This window comes from Mesoplodon mirus (genome assembly GCF_964341445.2).
Source record: "Mesoplodon mirus genome assembly, chromosome: 3".
Classification (NCBI taxonomy): domain Eukaryota; kingdom Metazoa; phylum Chordata; class Mammalia; order Artiodactyla; family Ziphiidae; genus Mesoplodon; species Mesoplodon mirus.
The window spans coordinates 41,295,135-41,319,919 of NC_138978.1; the positions used below are offsets into that span (position 1 = coordinate 41,295,135).

General features: G+C 39.5%; 1 protein-coding gene across 6 annotated transcripts in view; it reads left to right on the forward strand.

Annotated features, from left to right (window-relative positions):
- MAST2 (microtubule associated serine/threonine kinase 2) overlaps positions 1-24,785 on the forward strand; it is a gene marked incomplete at its 5' end in the record, with an annotated part of 199,710 nt that overhangs the window by 100,988 nt on the left and 73,937 nt on the right. Inside the window, one exon of one of the 6 annotated variants that reach the window (XM_082614571.1) lies at positions 8,896-9,090. The exons of the other annotated variants lie outside the window; for them this stretch is intronic. Coding sequence (XP_082470697.1) covers positions 8,896-9,090 — 195 coding nt within the window. The remainder of the gene's footprint in view (positions 1-8,895; positions 9,091-24,785) is intronic. 6 annotated transcript variants of the gene reach the window in all.

Genomic DNA, 24,785 nt, shown 5'->3' on the forward strand with positions numbered 1-24,785 from the left:
AGTTTTATTACCCCAAATATTGCCTGTGTAGTTTTGCAGTCAATTCTTCTTTCACCTCTTGGTCCCAGGCAATCACTGATCTGCTTTTTGGAACTCTAGATGAGTTTTGCCTGTGGCAGAATTTCATATAAGTGAAAATCATACAGTATCTACTCTTTTATATTTGGCTTCGGTGTTCCTGTTCATTTTAATACTTAGTATACCTTGTGTGAATAGACCACTCTTTGTTTGATGGATATTTGGGTTATTTCTGTTACTGAATTGAACTTGGGTATGCTTGCCCACCACACAGCAAAGCCAGTCTACTGACACTGACTGGGTTGTGGTGAAGGAAAGTACAGCATTTATCGCAGGGCACCAAGCAAGGAGAATGGGCAGCTCATGTTCTAAAAACACAAACTCCATGATGGCTTTCAGGAAAGGACTTTTAAGGCAACATTAGGGGTGGGATTGCAGGGTGCATGGTCAGCTCATGGACTGTCTTCTGATTGGTTGTTGGTGGTGAGGTAACAGGGTGATGTTTTGTTAATCTTAATCTTCAACCTTCTGGTTCTGAGCAGTCTGGGGTCTACCTGCTTGTGCTCAGCGTGTAGTCACCATCCTCCACTTGGGTGGGGAGGTCTTAGTTCCTGCAGAACAACTCAAAGATATGCATTGGATTGTTATGTATATCCCTTAAGAAGGAGCTAGGACTCTGTTTTATTGCTGAACTACTGTTTAAGCTATTATTACTTTTCTTACTTGACTGCTTTTTCTTTGTTTCTGCATTCCCTTACTTCCCTAATTAGTAACTGCTTAAGTCTGCTCTTTGTAACTCAGGGAAGGCCTAGGAGACTAAAGCCTTTTTCTACAAACAAGAAACAGGGGACATGGCAAGGTCTGTCACCCAGAGGGCCCTACAAGGTCCTGCTTGTTTTCATTTACAGTTTTTGGATATCGTGAATAAAAGTGCTATGATATTCATATACAAGTCTTTTTATGGACATATGTTTTCATTTCTCTTGGGTGTATAGCCAGGAGTGGTCAGACCATAAAAACAGTATCCCAGTCATTGCTACCACCGTGGGAGTAACTTATCAGCCATAAACAAACATAAAACAAAACCGAATTATACAGAGGAAAATTAAAATTAGAAAAGGAGAGACTAGGCCAACTTCAGATCACCACTTCAGATTTACCTCTCAAATTCAAGAAAAGAAATGCCTGGGCAGTCCACATGAGGTGCACTCCTTTCATGTGGCTCTGTGAGGTGAATCCATTGGACATTTTGGTGGAAGACTTCCAACACTGTTTAACAGGTAATTTTCCAAAAAAGATAAAATCATGGCTCTCATCCAGATATAAAATGAAAACATTTAAAGGTTAGAGAAAGAAAGCCTCATCATTAGTGAGGGAAACAGACAGATATTACAACCAATTATCAGTTTTTCCATTATCAATTTTATATGATTGAAAGTTGGCAAAATATTAAAGATGATAATTGAATTAATACTGCACCCATCTAGGTGTTCATCTGTTTGAGCAGTAAAGGCAAACAATTCATGTTATAAAAATGTCCATACTTTTCCTTGACCTTATTAGCAAAGCCACTATATTGTAATTAAGATTTTCTTATAAATTGTTTTGTTTTTATGTCAATTATATCACAAAGACTGGGAAAAAAGAATGTAAAGTGTGTTGTTAAGAATTATATTGTTTACATATTGGAATGATATTTTGAATATACTAGGTTAAATATATTAAAATTTTAAAATTGTGTTATTTTGACAATACCAGCTTAATAGACTTTCTTGAGTCATTTTGTTTCTTAGGTTTTTTTTTTTTTTTTAATTAGAGGTTACTTGTTCTGCTGTAGCAGTAGAAATTGGAATTGGCCAAAAAGATTTCTTAAAAGCAATACATAGATTTAGAAATGAACCACGAACTTCACACATCAAACTTTGTAATGGAGTCTCATGGTAAATTATTGTTGTCACAGAAGATATTAAACAATATTTTAATATCACCTTATAAATTGCTGTCACTTATGTTGCAGTTTCACCATCTCTTAAAGCAGTAGCTAGGTAGCCGTATGACATGTCTTAAGATCTCCTTTGGGACTTCCCTGGTGGTCCAGTGGTTAAGACTCCACACTCCCAATGCAGGGGGCCCGGGTTCGATCCCTGGTCGGGGAACTAGATCCCGCATGCCTCAACTAGAGATCCTGCATGCTGCAACTAAGTCCCGGCGCAGCCAAATAAATAAAAAAATATTAAAAAAAAAAGATCTCCTTTAATGTTTTCAGTGCTGGGATATTATAAAGAAAACCAAAAATAGCAGACTAAACCTTGATCTGTGATGGTCCTAATAAAGTAGTCTATAGAAATCAGTTTGGGGTTATTTTTTGGTGAATCTTCTTCATAGTCATGCATGATGAACGTACTCTAAAGTAGCCCCCGTAGTCTCCTCCTCCTGGTGTTCATTTTTTTGTGTAATCCTACTCCCTTTGAGTGTGGCAGTACCTGTGACTTGCTTCTAACCAATGAAACATAGTAAAAGTGATAAGATGTCATTCATGTGGCTATATTATGGTATATAAGACTTTGTCTAGTTAGTAGACTTACCATAGAAACAGTCTGTACTGGCTTGGTGAAGTAGGCAGCTATGCTGGGAAAGCCCTTGTGACAAGGAACTATGGTAGCCTTTAGGAGTTGAGGTTGGCTTTCACTTGATATCCAGCAAGAGGCTAGGGCCCTCAGTCCCATAGCCACAAGGAAATTAATTCGGCTAACTACCTGATTGAGCTTAGAAGTGGATTCTTCCCTAGCCAATCTGCCATATAAGAATGCAACCTGGGTGACACATGATTGCAGCCTTGTGAGACCCTAAGCAGAGGACCTAGATAAGCTGTGCTTGAATTCTTGACTGACAGAAACTGTGAAATAATAAATGTGTGTTGTCTCAAATGGCTATGTTTATGGTAATTGGTGATGCAACAGAAAATGAATACATCATGCAAACTTACTTTTTCCACTTTTTTGCTTTAATCTCCTTATATTTTATTGCAATGTTGCTTTCATTGTATCTGCTATGTGGAATTTCTTTTGGCTAAAATATTTTTAATCTTTTAAAAAGTGAGGGCTTCCCTGGTGGCGCAGTGGTTGAGAGCCTGCCTGCCGATGCAGGGGACGCGGGTTCGTGTCCCAGTCCGGGAAGGTCCCACATGCCGTGAGCCGTGGCCGCTGAGCCTGCGCGGCCGGAGCCTGCGCGGCCGGAGCCTGTGCTCCGCAACGGGAGAGGCCACAACAGTGAGGCCCGCGTACCGCAAAAAAAATAAATAAATAAATAAATAAAAATAAAATAAAATAAAAAGTGAAAGAGCCAAATAGCCAAACTTAGATTTCTTTTTTTTTTTGCCCTTCCCCCATCCTTGTCAAATGATAAATGATAACTGTATGTTTAGGTTTGTAAAAACCACCACATAATTTTCTGGGATGGTTGTACCATTTTATACTCCTACCAGTGATATTGAGAGCTCTAGTTGGCCCACATCTATACTAACAATTGTTATAGTAAGACTTTAAATTTTAAGGCCAATCTAAGTGGGTGGATAGTGTTATTCGTTGTGGTTTTAACTTGCATTTCTTGGATGAAAAATGATGTTAATAATAACGACATAAAGCAACCAACATTTGTAAGTTATTACTGTTTACTAGATTCTATTCTAAGCACTCTACGCATAATAACCAAATAGTCCTCATCACAGCCCTATGATATATGTGCTGTTATTCCATTATTGTTGTTATTATTATTACTACTACTGTTATTATTAAGTAGCCTGGGATTGGGTATTGGCGAGTGGAGAATATTGAGTAGAAACTCAGGACCGTGGCCTTAACTGCATGGCCTCGGCTTGGGATGGGGATAGATCACAGGTAGTCTGTTAGATGTGGGAGTGTGGGCTTCTGTGACTGATCCTCATATCATCACGAGACTTTCCCAAAGTGGGACCCAGTACTTGTTCAGAGGTGCTAGATTTCTGAGAGTGTTTCCATTTTCGTTATAGAGAACAGGGGATTCTGGAAAGCAGCTGTGAGAGCCAAATGATTGGGCTGGTACATGGAGAGGGAAAGTGAGTGTCTGTAGCTGCCGGGTGGGGTGGGTTTGCTTGGGTCATTAGAGCAGTGGCTTTCAAACTTTTTAGACTATGACCCTCAAAAGTAAATAGATTTTTACATTGTAAACCATGACACATGTTTACACTTGTATATTATACATATTTCAATAACAGTTGTCAGGGCTTCCCTGGTGGCGCAGTGGTTGAGAGTCCGCCTGCCGATGCAGGGGACACGAGTTCGTGCCCTGGTCCGGGAAGATCCCACATGCCGCGGAGCAGCTGGGCCCGTGAGCCATGGCTGCTGAGCCTGCGCGTCCGGAGTCTGTGCTCCGCAACGGGAGAGGCCACAACAGTGAGAGGCCCACGTACAGGAAAAAAAAAAAAAAAAAAAAAAAAAAACAGTTGTCACAAACACACAAATTTCACTAAATAATTCTTATCCTTAATCTGTGTGAAGCATTTCAATATTTTCTTTTCTATTCTATTTCACTCTGTTTCCCTTTTAAGAAAATATTGGTCCTGACTTCCTAAATTGATCTCATGACTCACTAAAGAGTTGTGACCTGCAGTTAAAAAAGCACTGGTTGGAGTATGAATTAATCCTTTGAATGTTACCCTAGAAAAACAGTTTGACATACTTTGTCCTCTAGGTGAATGAGGGGAGCCCATCAGAGTTGGCAGGTGCTCTGAAGCAGGGGACCAAGACTTTTTGCTTAATCTCAGCTCCCTTAGCTGTCAGTGTTTAGCTCAGTAGTTTACTTGATCAATTGGCCAGGCTGCTTTTTGTCAGATGGTTTCTTATGCGTTTGCACTTATCTTCTCCTTTAGATTGGGAGCTTGCCCTCCTGGGAGGGTAAGACCTACAATAATAGCTAACAGTTCTGTAGCACTTCCTCTGTGCTTGGCAGTTTTCTGTTTTACATATATTAATCTTTACCACAAGATACCTCTTAGGTACCTTAGTAATTTTCATTCTACAGATGGGCAAACCAAAGCATGCAAAGGTTCAGTGGTTTACCCTTGTTTACAGTTCTTTTGCAGCTTACCTCACCTTACCTTGCATAACATCTGCCATATAAATTATTTCATTAATAGTTTCTGATGAAATTAAACTAAATAGTTTCTAGGCTTATTTTTCTTAACTTTCCTTATGGCTTTTTTTTTCTTTTTACCACAAGGTTATTTAAGTGATTGGAGAGTAATAGAAATTGAATTTAAAATGATGCTGGACTTAGTCTAAAGAAGGAGTACAGAGTTTACTTAAATTCGTCAGATTCTGAATTTGAATAACTATGCCTTGAGCCCCAACATTACAACTCTGTCATCCTCCATCAGGCCTGGGTTTGAGAATGAATAATGTTGCAGAAATGCTCACATATTCTTAGCTCATTATTTACTGATTTGGGATCCTTAATATGCTTTGTTCCATTCCCCTGCCCACTGCAACAGCTGTTCTAGTCTGGCCCACGCCTCCTGAGTTAATAGTATTTCTGTCACAGTATGAGTTTTCAAGTTGGCATGTGCAGTTTCTGCCAGAGTCTTTATTGTTGCCAGGTCTCAGGGTTGGAGGTTGCAGCTGATTTGTGGGGGAGGGGATTTGATGCTTGTCACTGAGGAGGAACAAGGTGCTCCCTGGGGCTCTGATTTGTTGCAGGCTGAGTGTGAATGATGTCAGGCAGATCAGAGGACAGCTGATTCATTTGGGATCTGGGACTCCTCACTCTGCCTCACTGCTGCCTTTTGTGCTCTTAGGTCTTTTTAAGGGGGGTGGTTCTGAAAATCATGTTTTTGAAGAAAAGTGCTTTAATTTTTCTCGTATATTTGGGAAGCCTTTGTAAGTTTCTTTTGGTTTATGACTGCATACCCCTTGTGTGAGAGAACTTCCTGCCAAGATTCCAAGTGTGAGAGGGCAAAAGCTTGAGTAGCCAGGAAAATCATGAAACGGAGGAGAGAGAGACTGGGAGCACCATGCCTGCGGATTCAGTAAGGAGGCTGGGGTCTCTGAGTGGAAACTGGCAGGTGTCAGGAAAAGAACTAATGCCAACTAACACGCCTTCATTTGCTTGGAAGAGACTCTGGTTTGGAGATGCCTGTCAGGAAGAGGGCTGAGCTGGCTTAATAGATTCAAGGTCAAAACAGTGATCCCTGGCAGAGGCATATGGGGTTTTCTAATTCTGAAAACTGAGTTAGATGTCTTTTAGTGATTTTTAGGTACTTGGGAAGCTGGGTTAACAGTGAAGATCTTTTTTTTCCTATCTTGCAAGCAAATGTGTATTTAAAGTTAGTGTCAAAGCCCCATGAATGTGAGAAACAAATGGAAATGAAAGTATCTCTGCCTTTGACTAGAGAGGGTATTATATTTCTGCCCTTGGCCTGTCAGCTCAGGACCTCAGATCTCTACCCTTGCAGATCCAAGCCTGAGTCTTTTAGGGTGTGACCTGAATTTTATTTCTGTGTTGACCAGTCTAGAAATAATACTTAGGTAAGGATTTTGAAGCTGGGGAATGGAAGAAGACTTCCACTTCAGGGTAGCTTTCCCAAGAGCTGCTCAGGCTTATTTAATGAAGAAGTACTGAGTGAATTGATCAGCAAATTAGGGAACCAGGGAAAGAAGTGCCCTAGAGTCCATGCCACCTCAGCGATCTGACTTGAACTGCCTTTGCTGTAACTCACAGAGCACAGGGAGAGCACTTCAGATTTTCTTCCCCTGGAGGGTAGTGGTTACGTGGAGATAACATAGCTACTCAAGTAGGCAGACTTCATCAGTGGGCTTCCTTTGGGTCGTTGCCCTTCCATGCTAGTGGATGCTCATTGATTGAACTGATGATTCTACCAGACCTTGGAAAATAAAACTTGTTTGAAGTATATAATTGGAAGGATTGGCACACTTTAAAAAAATGGTTTAGCCCCACATTAAAACTATGAAGTAAAAGACCACAATAGAGAAGCTTCATCAACTAAAGTGTCATTTAAAGTAAAGATAACTTGTGAGCAAAATTGGAAAAATTTCAGTTAAGTTTGTAGTTTAAGAAAACATAAGGGGTTAAAAATCATGCTCACCGAACATTAGTGTACTGGTAATTGTAATTATTGTATCTGTTTTAGTGACTTTGAATTTGGATTAGGAAAACTCTCCCTGAGGATCTAGGAAGTAGTTTAGGAAAACTCTCCCTGAGGATCTAGGAAGTAGTTTATCAATCACCTTTCCTTTTCCAAACAATCCTTTTTAGACTCTAGGCCCAGAGTCTAACCAGTTTGCAGAGTGGTAATTAAGAGCAAAAAAAGAATGAGATTTGGTTTTCATAGATTTTTTGTAATCCTTATTATATATTCATCAAATGGCTAAGCCTCATCTTATGTGATAAGATTTAAGACTCCAGAATTTTGTAAAAGCAATATTATTCAGGTTAACAGGAAAAGTGTCTTGTTGTATGTTCTGATTAGCTCTAGCTTATATATACTGTTGACCCTTGAACAACACACTTATACCGCAGATTTTTTTCAATAAATATGTCCTAGGGTACTACACGATCCACAGTTGGTTGAACCTGCAGATGCAGAACCTCAGATATGGAGTGCCGACTGTGAAGTAGGCGGATTTCGAACTGCGATGGGAGTTGGCACCCCTAACCCCTGCATTGTTCAAGGGTCACCTGTACTAGGGAGCTGATTTTTAAAATTCTTTAGATGTTACTTAGAGCTCTTTAGCAAAGTGAAAATTCTTTTTGAAAGTGAAAAATTAATCAAAAATTAATATTTTGCTTGTAATTTAAAAAATATGTTGAATTTGTAGAAATTTAGATATACCTGTAATTTTAAATAGTTGTCTGCCATCCACTTTCCTATCCTACTATATCCTCATATTAAATACTCATCTGAGAAATATACTGAAGCCAGCTAGAGGGATAATACATAGGAAGGTGAAGATTTCCTTTGAATATATGTAATTAAACACAAGCAGAATGTCACCAAATCCAAACAGGCAGCAATAACAATACAGGAAACTAATATCATTTTAAAACAGGTACTTATGTGATACTTAATTTTTTTCCTATCTTGGAAATAAAATATTGTAGTTAAATGTGGTATTTGTATAGAAAGCTATGCCACTACTATAGCAAATTAAATGCTGTGCATCTGTCAGTTATTTTTCATCATCTGTGACAAGTCTATAAATGGTCAACAAAATAGAAATTCATATTTACCATCTGTCTGTTTTCAGTCTAATCATCTCACTTAATAGACTTCTTTAGGACTTAACACATCAAGATGGTTAGATTGTTTTTAGGGGGAAAAAGTAACCTGCAAAATGAAAATTTAAATAGAAGCAAAATTTATTATACAGAGTAAAGTAATGTTATTTGGTGTACTCCTTAGGCAAAAGTTAGCTAAGTAACTTGGTATTATTGTAAATGTAATCTAACAACTTAAAAACTATTAAGAATGTTTTACTTTTATTGACATACAAATTTTTCTAGGAAATTTTAGTCATTGAACACAAAATATTATCTACTGCTTGCTAATTGATGAGTTATAGTAAATTTACAATATTTTCCCAGAAGCCAATCTAAATACTTTGAATATCCAAAGCTTAAATTTTTGGTTTTAATTCTGTGGATTAAGTTTTAGACTCAGTAGTCATTCTGTGCCAGCATTGGGACTGGGTATGATATTTGAGAATGGTTTTTGACCACTTACTTTTCTTGAGCCTCTTGACTAAACTAACCCACCTTGAATGTTTCTTTTTGGCTGAGAAATTATCACTGACTCTGTCTTCTTCTACTGTGGTACCTTGTCAGAATCTCTGCTCTTTGTCGAGGATCTGAAGTAAACCGGCTCATACTTTCACCCACATCGGCTCCAACCCTATCCCTCACTCAAGTCCCATTTAGTGCTGATTGTGCTCTGGCTACTTCTCCTCTTGCCTTTTTCCTGAACACACAAGCCCACAGCAGTCCTGGCAGTCCCAGTTCCAGCCGCTCACTGCAATGGAGGTAAGAAACCTGCTGTGATAAACGTGGGCCTTGGTGATTGCTTCTGGCCTGATAGGTAAAACCTAGACCTTTCTCCTTAATAATGGGGAGAAATGGAATGAAAGTTATGGCCCTCTGTGAAATGAATTTCACAGATCTCTGTTGCATTCAAAATTAGGGAGAAAATAGTGTAGCATATCAGTAGTTAAATAATTGTGTGTCCATCTTAACTGATGGACAGTCCTGTAACCACCCCATAGGAGAAGCATAGCATGACAGGATGCTAGAGCTCTCTGAGGGTTAAATAGTCCAAACCCACATTTTATACAAAAGGAAAATTTGATTCCAAAACAGGTTAGGGGATTTGTTCAGGTTGCTGAAAATAACGCCCTCCGCATTTCTTCCTGTCTTCCTTATGTTCAATGTTATTTGAGTACATACTATGTGCTGGGCAATGAAGGACCAAACCGTGATCACAAAGAGGTAAAGTCCCTGCCCTCAGGGACCTTAGATTTTAGTGGAGGGAGGCAAACAAATTAGTGAGTAAATATTTAACAGATGGACATAAGTGATACTGAGAAAATAGAGTAGGCTAAGGGCAATAAGAAATGTGGGGCCCAGGGGTTCACATTTCATATAAGATGGCCAGGGAGGTCCTCAGTGATAAGTTGACATTTGAGTAAAGACCTGAAAGAAGTCACGGAGCCAGAATAGTGATATCTGAAAGAAGAGTGTTTCAGACAGAGGCAACAGTAAGTGCCTAAGACCTGACCTGAGAGCTTGCTTTGTGTGTTCTTTGTGCAGCAGAGTCCAGTGAAGCTCGTGTGGAATGAGAGGTGGTGAGAGGTGGGAAATGAGGTCTGAGATGTAGTGGGGAGCCAGATATAGTAGAGCTTTAAAGCCATTATAAGGATTCTTATTTTTATGCTCAGCGAGATGAGAAGCTATTGACGGGTTTAAAGCAGAAGAATGTCATGATCTGACTTAGATGAAAAGAATCACTATGGTTATAGTTAGAAGGCTACTGTTATATTCTAAGTGAGAGACAGTGGTTTGAACCCACGATGGTGCAGGTGGTAAGAAGTGGTCAGGTTTGCGGATGTATTTTGGAGGTAGAATTGATAGGATTTCTTGATGGATTAGATGCAGAATTTGAGAAGAAGATGAGTTAAGGATAACTGAAGATTTGGGGCTGAACAGCTAGAAAATTGGGGTTACCATGAACTGAGACTGGGAAACTGCAAGAGATAGCTAATTAGACATTCAGTTAGAGATATGTGAGGTCTGGGCTAAAGAGCTGTAATTAGGAATTGTCAGCGTATAAGTGAAATGAATCATTAGGTTTGTGAGATCATCCAGTGAGTAGAGAAGGAGGAAATGTCAATGGATTGAGCCCTGGGGTGATCTGACTTTAAGAGGTTTACCTTTATTACCTTCTTTGAAAAACCTCTGTTCCTCTTTTAGGCTTATGTCATTCCATTTTTTCTTTTATCCATGCTCATTGCTGTCATCCAACTAATTTAGTTTTGTTCTCTGAATTCACATTCAGAATCTAGAACAGAATCAGTTTTTTTTTTTGGCGATATGCGGGCCTCTCACTGTTGTGGCCTCTCCCGTTGCTGAGCACAGCCTCCGGACGCGCAGGCTCAGCGGCCATGGCTCACGGGCCCAGCCGCTCCGCGGCATGTGGGATCTTCCCAGACTGGGGCACGAACCCATGTCCCCTGCATCGGCAGGTGGACTCTCAACCACTGCGCCACCAGGGAAGCCCCAGAATCAGTTTTCAGTGAACACAGTGATGAACCTAAATTCTACAAAATCCTTACCACATACATGTGCCTAATGAACATGCTGTTATTTAGCAATTGAGCAAATATTTAGCAATTGAGCAATTGAGCAAATTGAAGAGAAAAATGATTCCAGTAAACAATGTGAATAAGTGAAGAAAATTCTAGAGCTACTGGCAGTGAATTTGACCTCTATTTAAAAATGGATGGGGCTTCCCTGGTGGCACAGTGGTTAAGAATCCGCCTGTCAATGCAGGGGACATGGGTTCGAGCCCTGGCCCGGGAAGATCCCACATGCCATGGAGCAGCTAAGCCCGTGAACCATAACTACTGAGCCTGTGCTCTAGAGCCCCTGTGCCACAACTACTGAAGCCCACGTGCCTAGAGCCCATGCTCTGCAACAATAGAAGCCACTGCAATGGGAAGCCCGCACACTGCAACGAAGAGTAGCCCCTGCTCGCCGCAACTAGAGAAAGCTGTGCACAGCAAAGAAGAACCAAAGCAGCCAAAAAAAAAAAAGATGACCCAGGAAAGAGGGTACTAGGATCTACATACTGCCACCATACAGTGGCCATATTGGGATGTCTTTTATTTCCATGGAGTATAACTATTTTTATGGGCTGAATTGTGTCCCCCTAAAATTCGTATGTTGAAGCTTTAACCCCCAGTACCTAGAATGTGACTGTATTTGGAGATGGGGTCTTCACACAGGTAATTAAGGTTAAATATGGTCATTGGGGTAGGCTGTAATATGACTGGTGTACTTATAAGAAGAGTGGATTAGGTAGGACACAGACACAGAGGGAGAAGACAGCCATTTATAAGCCAAGGAGTGAGGCCTCAGAAGAAACCAACCCTGCTGACACCTTCTAGTCTCCAGAACTGATAGGAAATAAATGTCTCTTGCTTAAGCCACCCAATCTGTGGTAGTTTGATATGGCAGCCCTAGCAAACTAACACAACTATTGAGGCTTTTGGTTGCATTGCCCAAAAGGGCTAGAGATAGTAATTAGAACCGGCCCTGCTCAGAATCTTAACCCTTTTATTGACTGCATCTTAGTGATGAATTAGGACCTTACAAATTGTTGTCCATAGTAATTTGAAGGACAATCAAGACATGGTTTTAAAATGATGCCCACTTTAACTCTTATACTACATTTCTGTTTTTTCCTTGATGAGAAGGGATGGGTCTGTTATAGACAGGCCTTGATGCTAGCTCTCAAGTGTCCTGGATGGATATAATCAACCTTAAGAGGCATAATAGATATGATTGTGATTTGGGTTGAATTAATTAACCTTGAACATTTAGTCAACTTGTACATCTTCTAAGAATATGATTCTAGCCTGCTGATTGGTGCTGAGACATGGGTATTGCATTGTTGGTATAACCCTATTTGAAGGAGTACTAGATACGGTCCTTGGTGTAATTCATGCCCCTAGAGAGAGGAGGCAGTTGTGTCTTTGGCCATTCATTGGAGCTGTAGACCTCCTGGGGATAGAAGTTTGGTCTTGGCAACTTCCTGGAACATAGAATGGCTTAGGTTTTGGTTCAGTTTTAAATTGCCATCGTCTTTGTTGGCCCTAAAGTGCAGCAAGAAATCCTCATTAGAGTGAACTTTGTATTGGAAGGGTTCTAGCTGTAGCCTGCTGCCTACTGCGTAGGAATTCTTTTCATATAGTGTCTCGTGGAAAAGCTATTCTTTGGTTGAATATCTTCAGCAACAAGAAGTTCACTACTGAAGTTTGCAGCTGGGACTAATTCAGCTCGCTGTCCCCTCCTGTGTCACATGTGTGAGAAGCTTTCTGTAGACTTTTATGGCAAAGGACAGGTGTTCCTTTGGGCCTCCTCCAAAACTAGGCAGCCTTTGAAACCCTTTTTTGGTAGTGTCAAGATTGTTTCCTACCAAAGAGAAAGCACTATTTTCATTTTACCAACACCTGCTTGTCTTATCTGTCTTTTTTTAAACTGCTTTTCAAAGTAACTCTAAAAGAGGAATGTCTCCAGAACTTGTTCTTATCCTGGCCCTGTTGTAGGCAAATCACTTCACTTCTTTCTTTCTCAGTTTCCTACATTATTAAACTGGGGATAGTGATAGCACGTCAGGTGTTGCTGTCAGGATTAGATGAGTCAACACATGTAAAATTGTTCAGGATAACAATTTTAGTTGCTATAGCAGTTATTTTGCTATTTTTGTTAGAAAATTCACATGTTGCTGATCCTCACACTTCATGTTGCTTCCATTAATTTTCCTTTGGCTTCCATTAGTTTTCTCATATTCTAATTTTCCCTTGAGTAGCTCTAGGTATCACTTATCATTATGTCCTGCCCATGGAAGCTTTGTCCTTGGCTAAGATAAGGCAGTGGCAGCTGGGTGCTCTCCTGCCCTCTTGCGCAGGCTCACTAATTATTGCAGCTAAAACTGGCCTATTGGGGCACACCAGGACATGGACTAAAACAAGAAACACTGAATTACATTCTTTTTTGGGCCATATTTTGGCGGTGGAAAAAGTCCTCAAAACAGGTTTCAAGGTGTTTCCCCCCTCCCACCCCCTTCCCACCCCCCACACCCCCCCTCCACCATGTAAAGGAAAGAACAGCTTGAGAGTATATTCAGATGTGATTCTCCTGTTAGGGAAGGGAAAGTACTTTTTCTTTTTTTAATGGAAAGGTAAAGTAATGAAGAATACTAGCTGTGATTTAACCTCAGGAAACTTTATATGGGAGAGAATTATTCATAGATCCTGGCTTCAGTGATTCTTAATAAACATATAGTTGTATTGGGCAAGATGTCAAAGGCTTGTTCTTGGATTAAGAACAGGAAGCTGAAGGTTTCTAGGGTATTTCTGTTTCTGGAAGTAGGAAAATTTTGTTTTCTGGAAAACTTGCTCTCTTTTTTAGACATTGTATTATGGAAAATCTCCATAATATTCCAAAGTAGAGAGAGTAGTCTTACATCTCCAATATCTATGTTATCAACCCATGGTCAATATTATCTCATCTACATCCCACCTATTCCCCCCGCACTCAATTATTTTAAAGCAAATCCCATGTCATTTCATCTGTAAATACTTCAGTTTGTACCTCTAAAGGTAAGAACTCTTTAAAAACATAAGCATATTACCATTATCACACCTAAGACAATTAATAATAATTTATCAATATCATCAAATATCCAGTGTTCAAATGTTTTTTGACAGTTTTTAAAAAATCAATATCCAAATATGCCAACACAGTTCATTTGATTACTGTATCTCTTAGGTAGGGTGACCATATAATTTATTATCTAAACTAGGAAACTTTTAATAATGAAAGAGGACTCTATTAACAGTTATACTGGGACAACAGGCATAAACCTGGGTTGTCATGGACAAATTGGGGTGTCTGGTCACTCTACTTTAAAAAAAATAAATTTATTTATTTTATTTTTGTCTGTTTTGGGTTCGAACCTGTGTCCCCTGCATTGGCAGGCGGATTCTTTTTTTTTTTTTTTTTTTTTTTTTTCTTTTTGCGGTATGCGGGCCTCTCACTGTTGTGGCCTCTCCCGTTGCGGAGCACAGGCTCCGGATGCGCAGGCCCAGCGGCCATGGCTCACGGGCCCAGCCGCTCCGCGGCATATGGGATCCTCCCAGACCGGGGCACGAACCCGTATCCCCTGCATCGGCAGGCGGACTCTCAACCACTGCGCCACCAGGGAGGCCCCGGCAGGCGGATTCTTAACCACTGCACCACCAGGGAAGTCCAAGGTCACTCTACTTTTTGGGTTTTTTTTGGCTGCACTGGGTCTTCGTTGCTGCGTGTGGGCTTTCTCTAGTTGGGGCGAGCGAGGACTGCTCTTTGTTGTGGTGCACAGGCTTCTCATTTTGGTGGCTTCTCTTGTTGCGGAGCATGGGCTCTAGGCGCCTGGGCTTCAATAGTTGTGGCACACGGGCTTAGTAGGTGTGGCTCACGGGCTCTAGAGTGCAAGGTCAGTAGTTGTGGCACATGGGCTCAGTTGCTCCGCGGCATGTGGGATCTTCCCAGACCAGGCATCGAACCTGTGTTCCCTGCATCGGCAGGCAGACTCCCAGCTACTGAGCCACTAGGGAAGTCCCTGGTCATTCTACTTTTAAAAGTTTCTTTCAATCTAGGTATCCCATTCTCTCTTTTTCTTTTTTTCCTTCCTTGCATTTCATTTGTTGAAGCAACTGAGTTGTTTTTCCTTGTATACTTTCCCACATTCTGGATTTTGCTGATTGCCTCCCTGAAAGGTATTTAACATGTTCTTATGACCTCTATACTTCCTGTAAACCTGGGGGCTTGATCTGATTCTTGTTTGATTTGGGGGCCTGGGGAAGCATACTTAATACAGTAGTTGATGCAGTGTACAGCTATTAGGAGGCAGGTAATGTCAGGTTTCTCCCTTGTTTTGATAGTAGTGGCCATTGATAATTATTACTTAGATCCTTTATTTTATTAGGAGTTTGCAAAAAAGGGTGATATTACCATTCCTTTTCCATTTATTAGCTACAATACTTACATGAAAGGAATTTCCCCCTTGTTATGTGTTACCCTAGGGTACAGTTAGGTACCCTTACTCTTTTTTTTTTAAATTTTTATTGGAGTATAGTTGATTTACAATGTTGCGTTAGTTTCTGCTCTACAGCAAAGTGAATCGATTATACATGTACATATATCCACTCTCTTTTAGATTCTTTTTCCATAAAGGTCATTACAGAGTACTGAGTAGAGTTCCCTGTGCTATACAGTAGGTCCTTATTATCTATTTTATATATAGCAGTGTGTATATGTCAATCCCAGTCTCCCAATTTATCCCTCCCTTCTCTTTACCCTCGGTAACTATAAGATTGTTTTCTACATCTGTGATCCTATTAGGTACCCTTACTCTTTTTTTTTTTGGCCTTGCTGCATGGCATGTGGGATCTGTTACCCGACCAGGGATCGAACCCATGCCCCCTGCAGTGGAAATGCAGAGTCTTAACCACTGGACCGCCAGGGGAGTCCCTGGGTATGCTTACTCTTGAGTCAAATTAATTAGACTCTTTCCTGGGCCTTCAACCTGATACCTGAGTGTCACCAGTTTCTTGGTAGATGTTTTATAACTGCTGCTTTATAGTGAAGGTTGTTTAGCCAGAGAAGTACAACTGGAGATTTTCGTCTGTGTGAAGGCCCTTGGGGCTTGCCATTTTAGTAGCTGCTGACTGAATGCTCAGCTGAGCAAAACCTTGGCTTCCTCTTTTGGCTCCTAGTAGTCATCCTGGGACAGGCACCTTGTCATACAGACTCTTGTTATGTAGGTGCTCTGAGAGGTAAAAACTGATCCAGGCAGCAGGAACCCAGGAGCCAGGCAGCTGCAGAAGATAAATGTTACTTGTTAAGTTTCTTTAGGAGGGCCACTTGTAGCAGCTTCTCTTTCATGCCTCTGGATGCTACAGGAGGAGGGGCCACTGCTTATCCTTACTGCCTCAGGGACTAGGGTCAGTCCCTTTCCCAGTCTTGATAGATAGGATAGGTTGGGGCTTAGAGAGTCCTTCTGTTGAGGAACTAGTACACTAGAGAAAGAGAGACACAAATAATTTTCAATGATCCTTGGCATAGAAGAGTTAATTTTCATGGTGTATCTTCAGGATAAACTCCTAGAATTGGGGATGCTGAGTTGAAGAATAAATGCATATGTAGTTTTATTAGATATTGACCAGTTTCACTTCATAGTCGTTATATCATTTTGTATTTCCATCAGCAGTGTAAGAGAATGTCTATTTGCTCTGTGCCTTGTCAACAGAATGTATCATCAAGCTTTTGAATTTTTGCCAATCTGATGGGTGAGAAATGGTTTCTCAGAGTAGCTAACTAAAAAAGTCATGCTAAAATGTTCCTTAAGGATGAATAATTAATTCCCAACCTTATGTGGAGGGCAGTAATTTTCCTTTTCTGGGAAATTGAAGTGGATGCACCCATTTTTCCATTCAGCTGTATACTAGGCCCTCTGAGCAGGAGTATAGGTCCAAGTTGGCAGTAGGAAAGTTCCCAGCATGTGGTGGAGAAAGAGAGAATGCTTTTGATACAGAAAGCTTTCGGCCTTATTCATCTCCATTACAACCATTCCCAGAACTTTTCAGGCGATGGCTCTGGACTTTAGCAGATATATTTTTAAAAAATAATTTCAAAATTGCAAGGATAGTTCAAAGAACCCTCCAGCCCCCAAACCAGTGGTCAGCAAATGCCATGGGCCAAATGCATTCTGCCACCCGTGTTTGTGTAGCCCATGCATGAGCTGAGAATGGATTTTACCACTGAAGGGATTTGTTTTTTTAAAGGACTATGTGACAGAGACCACATATGGCCCTCAAAGCCTAAAATATTTATTATCTGGCCCTTTTCAGAAAGAGTTTGCCAACCCTTGCCCTAACCCATTTGACAATCAGTTCCTGACATGCTATCCCATCACCCCAGAATACTTCAGAGTGTGCTTACCACAGAGATTTTTTTTTTATTACAATACAGCCATTAAAATCAGGAAATTAGCATTGATAAGTACCATCATCTAATTCACAGACTTAATTCATGTTTTACCAAGTGTCCTAGTAATGTCTTTTATATTTTTTCCAGGATCGTGTGTTATAATTTTATTATTTCTTTTTGTCTCCTTCAATTTGGAACAATTCTGTGATCTTTTCTCAACTTTTATGACCTTGACACTTTTGAAAATTACAGGCCAGTTATTTGATAGAGTGTCCCTTAATTTGGGCATTGCTAGGGAGCAAAAACTTTTCCTCTACCCTCTTAATTCGGTGCCTGGGGGCCTGTGACAAAAGACGGATCAACAGGAGAAAAGGCATACAATTTTTATTAATACTTACATGCATGGGATTTCACAGAAAAGAAATTAAACTCAAAGATGTGGTTAGACTCCGAAGCTTATATACCCTTTTAACAAAGGAAAGAAGGTTTGAGCTTCAAGGGATGATAAATCGTGGGGAAGTAACTAGGAAATATATGGGGGAACTAATGGAAGATAAGGTCTGTTTACGCAAATGCATCATAGTTCTTCTCTACCTGGTACAAGGGACACCTTCCTCAAAGGAAAATTTGCTGGATTTTAGGCAGATAAGGCGAGGGCAGAGAATTCTTCCTGTATCTGTTGATTTTCACTTATCTTCAGCTTAAAATAATCCTTTTGCCAAAGTAGCATATTTTGGGGAGGCATATTCTGATCCCCTTCAGCATCTTTGGCAGGAACATTACTATTCCTGAAAAAGGATGGTGTTTTTTCTTCTCCTTCAGTCCTGTTAGGTGATACAGGCTTTCATTTTGTCTCATTACTGTGAAGTTAACTTTGATCACTGATTCAGGTGTGTCTGCTAGGTTTCTCTGCTGTAAAGTTACTCATTTTCCCTTTGTAATTAATAACTATTTTGTGGGGTGGGGGGGCCTCCCTGGTGGCGCAGTGGTTGAGAATCTGCCTTCCGATGCAGGGGACACAGGTTTGAGCCCTGGTCTGGGAGGATCCCACATGCTGCGGAGCGACTGGGCCCGTGAGCCACAACTACTGAGCCTGCGCGTCTGGAGCCTATGCTCTGCAACAAGAGAGGCCGCAAGAGTGAGAGGCCCGTGCACCGCGATGAAGAATGGCCCCCGCTTGCCGCAACTAGAGAAAGCCCTCACACAGAAATGAAGACCCAACACAGCCAAAAAAAATTAATTAATTAATTAATTTAAAAAAATAAAATAAGTATTTTGTGGGAAGGTTCTTGAAATTACGTAACTACCCCATTTCTCACCAAATTTTAACCCGCTGTTTTTAGCATCCATTTGTATTTCTTGGCTGAGTTATTATACTGTGTTGGTTGCCAAATAGTATTTTTCTAATTCCAGCATCCTTTCTACATTCATCAGTTGAAATTGTACTGTAAAGAAAAGCTTTCTCCTCTCCCTGTTCATTTTTTCACTTATTTTATTATATCAGCATGAACTCAGTGGGCTCTTATTTTAGTTAATGGGTTATAATCTATTAATGTCATTATATATTTTGATGCCCAAATTGTACCATATTTGGTCAAGGGGAATCTCTTCATACTGGCTTCTTTGTCTTTTTTGACATGTCTCCATCATTATTTGGGAACTTCCTCTTTCTGGCCTGTCAAGATGATACTGGCTGGCTTATTTTGTGCCCTCCCTGCCCTAGCCCTTGAATTAGTCATTTCTCCAAGGAACATGGTTCCTTTTAAAAGCCAAGATATGGGTGGTAGGCATGGTTGCTGATATTCGGGTTCACTGTTCCCAGAGAATGTATACATGTAACGTATATATCTTTCTAAATTTCTTGATCTCTATATATTGAGAACTATAAGCTAACATTGACATCTTTACTTCAAATTCTAGTTCATTCTAGTTTTTTCCATTTCCATATTTGTAACTCCTTTCTTTGATAGTGAGAAACCTGACTCCCATTATCCTTTATGTACTTACTTGATAATTTCTTCCCGTGTGAAACCAGTCTGGCTTTGTAATCACTGACTTCCTGTGTATTTGCCCTCCTCAGCTTGCTGGATCTCCAATGCCCTATGCCAAACTGACACCACTGTTCTCTGCAAGCGGACAATCTCCTTACCCTCGTCAGTCTCTGATATCCCATGCCAGGCACCGTCCCCCCAACCCCCAACTACTCAGCCATCATCATTATATAATGGTTTCTAGACTGAATTATTCAGGAAGGAAGCAGAGGAGGGAGGATTTTTAGGTTCACTGAGTACATCAGATGCACTCTCAGGAGCCTGCATAATTAAAAAAAAATAAGTTTACTGAGACATAATTTACATACTGTAAAATTCACCAATTGTAAGTTATCCAGTGGTTTTTACTAAATTTATAAAATTGTGCAGCCATCACCAGAATCTAAATTTAGAACATTTCCATAATCCAAAATGTTTCCTTGTGCCCATTTGCAGTTAATCCTACTCTTTCTCCCAGCCTCAGGCAACCACTGATCTGATTTTGGTTATGTAAATTTGCCATTCCTGAACATTTAATATAAATGGAACCATACTCCGTGTAGTTTTCTTGTTTCTGGCTTCTTACGTTTAGCGTAATGTTTTTGAGTTTTATCCGTGTTGTAGCATGCATCAGTAGTAGTTCATTCCTTTTGTTACTTAATAATGTTCCATTGTATGGATAGACCACATCTTGTTAGTTCATTCTTCAGTTGATGGACAGCTGGATTGTTTCCAGTTTGGGACTATTATGAGGAAATGCTGATGTGAACATGTGTGTACATGTCATTGTGTGGACATACATTTTCATTTCTCTTAGGTAGAGTCCTAGGAATGGAATTGAGTTGTATGATTAGTTTATGCCTGACGTTTTTTTAATATATGTATATAAATTTATTTATTTATTATTTTTGGCTGTGTTGGGTCTTCGTTGCTGTGTGTGGGCTTTCTCTAGTTGCAGCAAGCGGGGGCTTCTCTTTGTTGCGGTGTGCGAGCTTCTTATCGTGGTGGCTTCTTTTGTTGCGGAGCACGGGCTCTAAGCATGCGGGCTTCAGTAGCTGCGGCGCATGGGCTCAGTAGTTGTGGCTCGCGAGCTCTAGAGCGCAGGCTCAGTAGTTGTGGCTCAGAGGCTTAGTTGCTCTGAGGCATGTGGGATCTTCCCAGACCAGGGCTCGAACCCATGTCCCCTGCATTGGCAGGCAGATTCTTAACCACTGCGCCACAAGGGAAACCGTAACGTTTTAGAAAGTTGTATCATTTTATATTCCTACCAGCAATGTTTGAGGGACCTTTTTTTTACATCTTCACCAACACTAGATATTCTTTTTGCTTGATTATAGCAAAAATTTCTTTCGGCAATATGTTATAGTTTCCAGTGTACAAGTCTTACACTTCTTTTGTTAAATTTATTCCTAAGAATTTTATTCTTTCTAATGCTATTGTGAGTGGAAGTGTTTCTTAATTTCATTTTCAGGTTGTTGGTTGCTAGTATATAGAAATAGAGTTAGCTTTTGTGTATTCATGTATCCTGTGATGTTGTCAAACTTGTTTATTGGTTTTAGTAGTTTTTTTTTTAATTCCTTGAGATTTTCCACATACAGGATCATTTTATCTGTGAATAATAACAGTTTTACTTCTTCTTTTCCATCCTGGATGATTTTATTTTTTATTTTTTACTTATTGTACTGGCAAGAAACTTCAGTACACTGTTGAATAGAATAAGCAAAAGCAGACATACTTACCTTTTTCCTTCTCTTAGGGAAGAAAGCATTTTGTCTTTCACCATTAAATATGTTAGTTGTGGGGTTTTCATAGGTGCCCTTTATCAGGTTGAGGATGTTCCCTTAACTTTTCTGAGTTTGTTGAGAGCATTTATTGTGAATGTGTGTTGGACCTTTGTTAAAAATTGTGTTTTCTGCATCTATTGAGATGATCATATAGTTTTTGTCCTTTATTCTATTAATATGGTATAATATATTAATTGATTTTAAACCAACTTTGCAAAGGATAGATCCCATAGTTTAGAATCCTTTTGCTTTTTCTTTCCCTTCCCTTCTATTTTTCTTCTCTTTTAAAATGGTTTTTAAATTTTATTTTCATTTTTAACTGTGACTTAATATAAAGAGCATAAAATTTGTCATTTTAACTATTTTTAAGTGTATAGTTCTGTGGCATTAAGTACATTCACATTATTGTGCAGTGTCACTCCCATCCATTTCCAGAATGTTTTCATCTTTCCAAACTGAAACCCTGTACCCATTAAACGCTAATTCCCCATTCCTTCCTCTCCCAGCCCCTGGTAACCACCATTCTACTTAACTTTCTTTATGAATTTGACTACTCTAGACATCTCATATAAGTGGAATCATAAAACGTTTCTTCTTTTGTGACTGGCTTATTTCACTTAGCATAATGTCTTTAAGGTCATTGCTGTTGTAGCATGCGTCAGAATTTCCTTCCTTTTTTAGGCTGAATAATATTCCATTGTGTGTATATACCACAATTTTCTTTATCCATTCATCTGTTGAGGACACTTGGGTAGCTTCCACCTTTTGACTGTTGTGAATAATGCTACTCTGAACATGGTGTACAGATATCTGTTCGAGTCCTTGCTTTCAGTTCTTTTGGGCATGTGCCCAGAAGTGGAGTTGATAGATCATACGGTAATTTTTTGTTTAATTTTTTGAGGAACCACCCTACTGTTTTCCACAGCAGCTGCACTGTAGTGCATTCCCACCAGCAATGCATAAGTGTTCCAATTTCTGCACATCCTAGCCAGCACTTGTAATTTTCTGTTTTTATAGTTGTTGTTTATAATAGCCATCCTGATGAGTATGAAGTGGTATCTTATTGTGGTTTTGATTCGCATTTCCTTAATGATTAGTGACATGGAGCAGGTTTTCATGTGCTGTTGGCCATTTGTATATCTTCTTTGGAGAAATGCCTATTTGTGTCATTTTAAAATCTGGTGTTTATTGTTTTTATTGTCGTTTTGTAGGACTTACTTATACATCCTGGATATTAATTTTTAATAGTATCTTTGTATAGATTTTGTGCTAGTTCCTTTTGAATTACTAATTATTTTTGAAAGAGGTATGTTCTTCCTAATCTACATGTTTACAAGAAGTTTGTGTAGAAGAAAGACCAGGACAGTGGATTAGACTGTTAAGTAGTGTCTGTAGTTTACAGTGAAGCTCATTATATTGCAGTTTTTTTTCTCTCTAGCTGTAAGTTTGTCTTTAGGCCACTGCACTATGGTCCTAAATAGGGTCCAGGAAATAAGCTCACACAGCCATCCATTCACTGCATCTTTGAGTGGGTTCCTTAGTACTGTCTTTTTGATTGTGTTAAAGCTAGAGTTTACCTCATCTAATTGAGGTGTAATTGACATAATCTTATGTTAGCTTCAGGTGTACAGTGTATGATTCAATATTTGTATGTATTGTGAAATGATCACCCTAGTAAGTCCAGTTAACATCCGTCACCATACACAGTTGTAATTTTTTTTCCTGTGATGAGAACTTTCAAGATCCACTCCCTCTCCTAGCTACTTTCTAATATGTAGTAGTTATTGTTAACTATAGTCATCATGCTGTCCATTAAATCCCCATGACTTACTTATTTTATAACTGGAAATTTGTACCTTTCAACCCCCTTAACCCATTTTGCCCAGCCCTTCACACCCCCTGCCTCAGGCAATCACCGATGATGTGTTCTCTGTATTCATAAGCTCAGACATATTTGTTTCTTTGCTTTATATTCCACATAAAAGTGAGATTATATGCTATTTATCTTTTTCTGTCTGACTGTTTCACTTAGCATAATGCCCTCAAGGTCCATCCATGTTTTTACAAATGGCAAGACTTCATTCTTTATATTTAAAAAAATTTTTTTCAATTAAAAAAATTGAAGTAGAGTTGATTTACAATGTTGTGCCAATCTCTGTTGTACAGCAAAGTGACTCAGTTACACACATAGAGACATGCTGTTTTTAATATTCTTTTCCATTATGGTTTATCCCAGGATATTGAATATAGTTCCCTGTGCTATACATTAGGACCTTGTTGTTTATCCATTCTAAATGTAATAGTTTGCATCTACCAACCCCAAACTCCCAGTCCATCCCTCTCCCTCCCTCACTCCCCCTTGGCAACCACAAGTCTGTTCACTATGTCTTGAGTCTGTTTCTGTCCTGTAGATAGGTTCATTTGTGCCACATATAAGTGATATCATATGGTATGTGTCTTCCTTTTTCTGACTTACTTCACTTAGTATGATAATCTCTAATTGCAACCATTGCTGCAAATGGCATTATTTTGTTCTTCTTTATGGCTAAGTAGTACTCCATTGCATATATGTACCACATCTTCTTTATCCATTAATCTGTTGATGGACATTTAGGTTGTTTCCGTGTTTTGGCTATTATGAATAGTGCTGCTGTGAACATAGGGGTGTATATATCTTTTTGAATTATAGTTTTTAGACTTCATTCTTTTTCATGGCTGAATAATATTCCTCTGTGTGTGTGTGTGTGTGTGTGTGTGTGTGTGTTTGTCTTTATCCATTCATCCATTCAGTATCTTATAATTCAGTATCTTACAATTTTTATTTATAAAACATTGAATTAAACTTTCCCATATTCAGCTATTCTTGTTCCATTATTGCCAGTTTTGATTCATTAATTTTTTTATTTTTTATGTTATTCATTTATACTTCTGATGATCTAAAACATTCTGTATTTGCAAGTCTTTTTCAGATTTCTATTAATTGACTCCTATCCCATGGAAATTCATCTTCCCATTATTGATTTTATTGGCTGACTTTCTTACCATCAGATTTTTTCTAAGTGTTTTGGTTATTATTGTGACTGATAATTTGTTTTCTGTGTAGTTTTTTGGGTTTCTTTTTGTTTTTTTTTTTTTTGCGGTATGCGGGCCTCTCACTGTTGTGGCCTCTCCCATTGAGGAGCACAGGCTCCAGACACGCAGGCTCAGCGGCCATGGCTCACGGGCCCAGCCACTCCGCAACATCTGGGATCCTCCCGGACCGGGGCACGAACCTGTGTCCCCTGCATTGGCAGGAGGACTCTCAACCACTGCGCCACCAGGGGAGCCCTCTGTGTAGTTATTGCTCACATATGCAAGTACTGACAGTTTCATGTCTCTCTATCCTATCCTCAGCTTTTTGAGTTTTGTTTTTACTTTCATTGGCCAGAGCTTCTGGTATTAGGTTCAGGGGTAACAATGAGAGCAGGCACCCCTTTTTTTTTTCCCTTGACCTTAAAAAGTAGTATATCTAAAGTCTCTCCCTTGAGTATAATAATTTTCTTTTAAATTTTGAGTAAAGGTCTTTTTTAAAATTAATAAAATTTCTTAATTTTTCTTTAAAACTTTCTTTGAGTTTTTCTTTAAATCCTCTTAAACTTTATCAAATACCTTTTCT